The following is a 5,666-nucleotide window of genomic DNA, read 5'->3' on the forward strand; positions in this document are numbered from 1 at the left end:
ATATATATATAATTTATTTTTTTTTGCTGTATGAGGACTAAGTTTCACTCTTAAAATAAAGGTTACAAAAGGGTGTTTTCGCAGTGAAATTATATATAATTTTATTATATATAATTTTTTTTAAAGATATGTCTATATTTTATTTTAAATATATAATTAGATTTTATTTTTTGTAATTTTTTTGAAAATATATTTTTAAAAACATTAAAAAATATATTTTGCTCTATATATTTCAAGCCAAAAAAATACATTCACACATGTATGTATATGTATATATCATTATTAAATCATTATAAAGCCCAGTTTGATCTGTAGTAGGCTATTCCATACACTTTTGCTGTTTGCATTTAAATGTAGGCTACTGTAAGATAGGAAATGTATTTTATTGCCCCTGAAATACATTTTGAAATATATTTGAGTATTTGAAGGTTGAAACTAAATATATTTTCTATTTCAAAAACATATTTCATTGAGCATCACTGTGCATATTTTTAAAATATATTTTGGCCACAATAAATGCATTTTTGCCATATGGGTCCGGTCAAAACCCGGCCACTGAGACGTTGATGTTAAATTTCAGCTCATGTTTGATGGTTTGTGTTTCCGTCAGAACGTCCGGACTCGGACCGTAAAGGGAGTCGGGTTGAATCTGTCCGTGGGGAGAATCCCGGGAAACGTCCACAGCAAGTACATGCTCATCGACGGAGATAAAGTCATGTTTGGAACGTACAGGTGAGCGAGAGTTACCTGCTTACAGTCTGACAGAAGCGTCTTCATGTCCATATGGATTGTTGTGTCTCTGCAGTTTCTCCTGGAGCTCTTCTCGAATGGACAGAAACATGATCACGGTGATGTCGGGGCAGGTGGTGGATTTCTACGATAACGATTTCCGAGAACTGTACGCCATCTCAGACAAACTGGACCTCTTTAAGGAGTTTCACATCAGTAAGCCCCAAACGGGAACGCTGTCTCGGGCCGCGGTGCCCAAACGCCCCGCAGCGGCCACTTCTCGCTTCCAGGTCAATCTCGGAGACGCGACGCGCGGAGATCTGAAAGTGCCGGCACACAAATACCACAATCCCAAATACCTGCTAGCGCTCGGACAGATCCCGGGACCCACGGAGCCGCTGCAGGACTTCTTCAGTAAGATGGAGCCGCCCGATCCGGAGCCGGAGCCGGAGAATCCCACGGAAGAGCTGGAGAACCTCACACCTGTTCCCTCTCAGCCCGAGAAGAAAGAGTCCAAGAAACTCAAAACACTGACTTTTAACACAAAGCGGTGGAAGAAAGGGAAGAAGGACCAGGCGAGCGACGCGGTTATTGAAGAAAAGACAGCGAACCCTTCAGACGACGCTTCTAAACACACGCTCACCAGAGACGAGACGCAGGACAGCCTCAGAAAGAAGAAGAGAGGATTCAGGTGCCTTTTTAAAAAAAGCTAAATCACAGTTTTTTAATCACAGCCCTTTAAATGAGCCACTAAAGCCTGTTAACCCTCATTGAGACGTGTTTACAGAACACCTGATTCCTGAGTGTGCATGTGATGCGATCGATGTGAAAACTCAGCGATAGTGAAGCCTTCTAATGATGCACGACGCTTGAGAAAGAAACCAAGCGATGTCTAAATTACATTAAAGGGGAAGTTCAGGGGTGAAACTGTGTTTCTGAAATCCATCATTCTGGGAACGTGTGCAAAAGGGAAAAATGGTGCATAAAGAGACTTTTTAAAAAAAGGGGTTTTGTATCGTGGGTGACATTTTATTAATTTATTTTTTACATTTTTCATAATCTGCCTGTAAATGTTTGTATCTCAGGGGATACGGCATAAATCAAGATTTTTTTTTTTTTAATAAAAGATATTTTTTACATGTAGACTCTGTGGTCTGTAGACTTTAGACTGATTTCAGTTCAATACTTCAAACTCTTATATGATCATTTAATCATTAATCATTTAGTTGGCGATACTGGATTTAGTTTTAGGTGAACAATGCATGGATTTGTTCAGATGAAGTAGACTACGGTTTATCAGAAGAGTTTTGATCATGTTGATCATTTATAGGCCCTAGAAATGCATATCAAATATGATACAGTAGGCTAATATAGTTCTAATGTCTAAAATAAATAGACATAGCTATTGTTTAACAGAATGTTACAACAAACGTTTACTGTAAGTTAATATGAGAGAATAAAATGTTTAAAAATGTAGCTGAAATGTAGCACACGCATTCTTTTTTTAGTGAACAAACAGTAAAATAAAAAATTAATAAAAAGTCATTGTAGAAGCCTCGAACTTTAAAGGGGTCATCGGATGCCCATTTGATACAAGTTGATATGATTCTTTAGGGTCTTAATGAAAAGTCTATAACATACTTTGGTTAAAATTTCTCAATCGTAGTGTAAAAAACACCTTTTTACCCTGTCAAAATAAGCTCTGTTTTTAGCAAGCAATTCTAGTCCATGTTGCTTTAAATGCTAATGAGCTCTGCTGACCCCGCCCCTCTCTTCTGTGGGGTGATAAGAAGTACTGTTTACTTTAGCCGCAAAACGTGTTTACTAGCACATATTAGGAAAGGCGATTTGCAAAGATTCATAAAAAACCTGATACTCAGGTCTTCTGTAGATGAAGCTGGATCATGAATGATTCGCGCGAACTTAAACGCATTTAGGCAGATTGGCGATCGGCGCATTCCCTTCAAAACGAAAGTAACGTTAATCCTCTGCGTCTTCAGCGGCTCTCAACACCTCAATCCCTTAATCGGAGACATTCTTGTCTTCCCCTGCACCGGAGTCGACACAATGGCGGACTGAAGACAGCTCACTCAGGGCGGAGCTAAGGTAAGACGGACTTGTCAATCAACTATCGTGGGAGGGGCCTGTGCAGAACTAAGGAGAAAACACTCTTGGAACTACGTCACTCTGACAGGAATCTCAGAACAGCCTAATTTGAGAAAGGGGATTTTAAAATAGTGATTTTAACACACAACATGCACGCACTTTATGCCCACAGCTGTTGAAAACGGATTCGCTGCCCCCGATTCCACTTCCTGTAAATACTTAAATGTGTGTCACCACAGGAAGACGCCGACATTACTGTTTAAACAGGAATATACATGAAATGCACAAGTAAATAATACAATAATAATACAAACAAATTATTATCATGATTTGATATAAATAACTTAAAGTGCATTCAGAGCCAGCAATGAGGCAATGCAAAATGGAAACAAAGTATTAAAGTTGCCATAACAGTCAAGTTTGCAAAAATAAAAAAAAATTATTCATTTGTATTATTTGTGTCCTAATAAGATGGAAAATAGCAATACGTTAATTTTTTAGATGTCTCTTTATGGTCTTGCCCTTTTTTAGGGATATAGTGTTTATTCGTGAAAGGCTTTTCACATCGACCCAGCTAACAGAGAACGTTCTGGCAAGATACTTTTAAAGTTATGAACAAATGTTCTTCCAGTTAATAGCACTTTTGTTCAAAGTTATCTGTTCTTTGAAGCAGCACTATGTAACTTTTTCTGTGTTCAAAATTTGCAAACTGTATCTAATGAGCGAGTACATCATGAGTTCATCTTCCAAACCGCGTTTTTGTCTTATTCCGAATCACTACGGTACACTTATAATAAGTACTTATATTCGGACTATTGTAGGCTGGTCACCGCTGCGGAGTAACACATACCTGCGTGAATCGCCAGAGACATACACTTAGAGAAGTAGATCCGGTTGGAATGTTCTTCCGCGGGATGTGTGCAGTTCTGTTTATTAACCGCTAGAGCGACAACAGTTACATAGTGCTGCTTTAATAATGTTCTCAAAATGTTAGCCGTTAATTATACGTTGTTTATAGAACATTTTATCTGAAACGTTTTAGTTGGATGTGAATCTAAGTTACTTGTTTCAGAACATTTAGAGAAACATTCCCATAATGTTAGCAAAATTATCAAATGGGATGTCCCTTATGAAAATTAACCATGGTAATACTACAAAAAAAACATGGTTATTGTAGTTAAACCACGGTAACCACACATTAACCACAGTTTAACCATGGTATTTTAAGTAAAACTTTGATTATACAAATGGTAATCAATCCACCACAAACATGGTTACTAGACTTTAATAATTATAATAAAACCATGGTTAAATTCAATACATTTTTGTAAGGGGTTCCCTTAATGTTCACATAACCAAGAAATAAACTTTACATTAAAAAAAACTGGACGTTTTGAACGTTCAGAGAACATTTAAAAAAACTGTCTTTTTGTCTCTAGAGCTGTCACAGACACAGATGTGATTATATTTTACTGAAAGTAGCCTGACAAAAAAATATTTTGTGTGATCAGAGACACATGAGTGGCGTTCGCCCTCTGCTGGTGGATCTGAGCATCACACACACACACAAACACACACACACACACACACACACACACACTCTCTCTTCACTGAGCTCCTGTAGCGGACTCACGAGAAAGCATGCAGTAAGTAAGAAGTGCGTCATTTGAGACACAGCCAGAAATGCACTTCTGCTTTTATTCGGTGTTTGACCTTGTTTAGCAGGATCTCTCTCTCTCTCTCTCTCTCTCTCTCTCTCTCTCGCTCTCTCAAATTAAAAAATGTTTTTAAAAAATTGCTTTATTGGCATGACTAAAAAATACAATATTGCCAAAGCTTGGAATATATGTGAAGAAATATAACAATGAAAGATCAAAATAATAGAAGAACATTATAACAATTTAAGCTTAAATTCTCTGTGTGCATTTTGCATTATTGACACTATTTTCCTAATTAATGCTGTTCAGTTGCTTTGACACAATCTGTATTGTTAAAAGCGCTATATAAATAAAGGTGACTTGACTTGACTTGACTAATGAAACAATACATTCATCTTTGCACTGCAGAGGTGGAACAGAAGTTGCATCAGAGTTGGTACAATTGCAACTTAATGTTTAATGTTATGAGATTAATGTTTTATATATAAAATAACCTCGAGTACTACAACACTACTACATTCACCGATGGAAATATGAACAAGAAAATGCATCTGTCCATCAGAGAGCATCCATTCACCCTCCACGGCTCAGATGAACACGTTTCCTCAGATGCTCCTCATGGACTCACGCTGAAGAAACTGCTTGTGTAACTGGTTAAATCTGAGGTTTTTAGCATCATAAACACTACAAATGAAGGATTAAACTGCCCTGGACCTTCATGAAGCCACCGGCAGATGTCACATGCTCATGTTCTGATGGAGGAAGTGAAAGCAATGATGAGGTCATTTCACGTTTCCCTTTTTAAATGTTGCTGTTGCGTGAATAAAGACCAGAGCGCAGAGCTTTCTTCCTTCCTACAGACGCTAGAAGATTATATTCACGTTTGATTCTGCAATCATCTTTACTGACAGATTTATCTTCTACATGCACTTCCCCTAAATCTGTATGAGATCACGTTTTAGAAGGTTAAAATAAGATCACACACACTACTGCTGGTGTCGGTATCATATTTTTTATGTTTTTGAAAGAAGTCTCTTCTGCTCACCACGGCTGCATTTATTTGATGCAAAATACAGTAAAAATAGTGAAATATTATTATCATTTAATACAGCTGTTTTCTATGTGAATATCTGTTAAACTGTAATGTATTTCTGTGATGCGCAGCTGTATTTT

At 37.4% G+C, this 5,666-nt stretch overlaps 1 protein-coding gene across 1 annotated transcript in view; it reads left to right on the forward strand.

Annotated features, from left to right (window-relative positions):
* Nucleotides 1-1,754, forward strand: part of LOC107681415 (protein FAM83F-like) — a 5,752-nt gene extending 3,998 nt beyond the window's left edge. Inside the window, exons 3-4 of the mRNA XM_016477711.1 lie at nt 611-732; nt 806-1,754. Coding sequence (XP_016333197.1) covers nt 611-732; nt 806-1,442 — 759 coding nt within the window. The 3' untranslated portion in view covers nt 1,443-1,754. The remainder of the gene's footprint in view (nt 1-610; nt 733-805) is intronic.
* The last annotated feature ends 3,912 nt before the right edge of the window (nt 1,755-5,666 follow it).

This window comes from Sinocyclocheilus anshuiensis, unplaced genomic scaffold (assembly GCF_001515605.1).
Source record: "Sinocyclocheilus anshuiensis isolate Anshui unplaced genomic scaffold, SAMN03320099.WGS_v1.1 scaffold1394, whole genome shotgun sequence".
Taxonomy (NCBI): Eukaryota; Metazoa; Chordata; class Actinopteri; order Cypriniformes; family Cyprinidae; genus Sinocyclocheilus; species Sinocyclocheilus anshuiensis.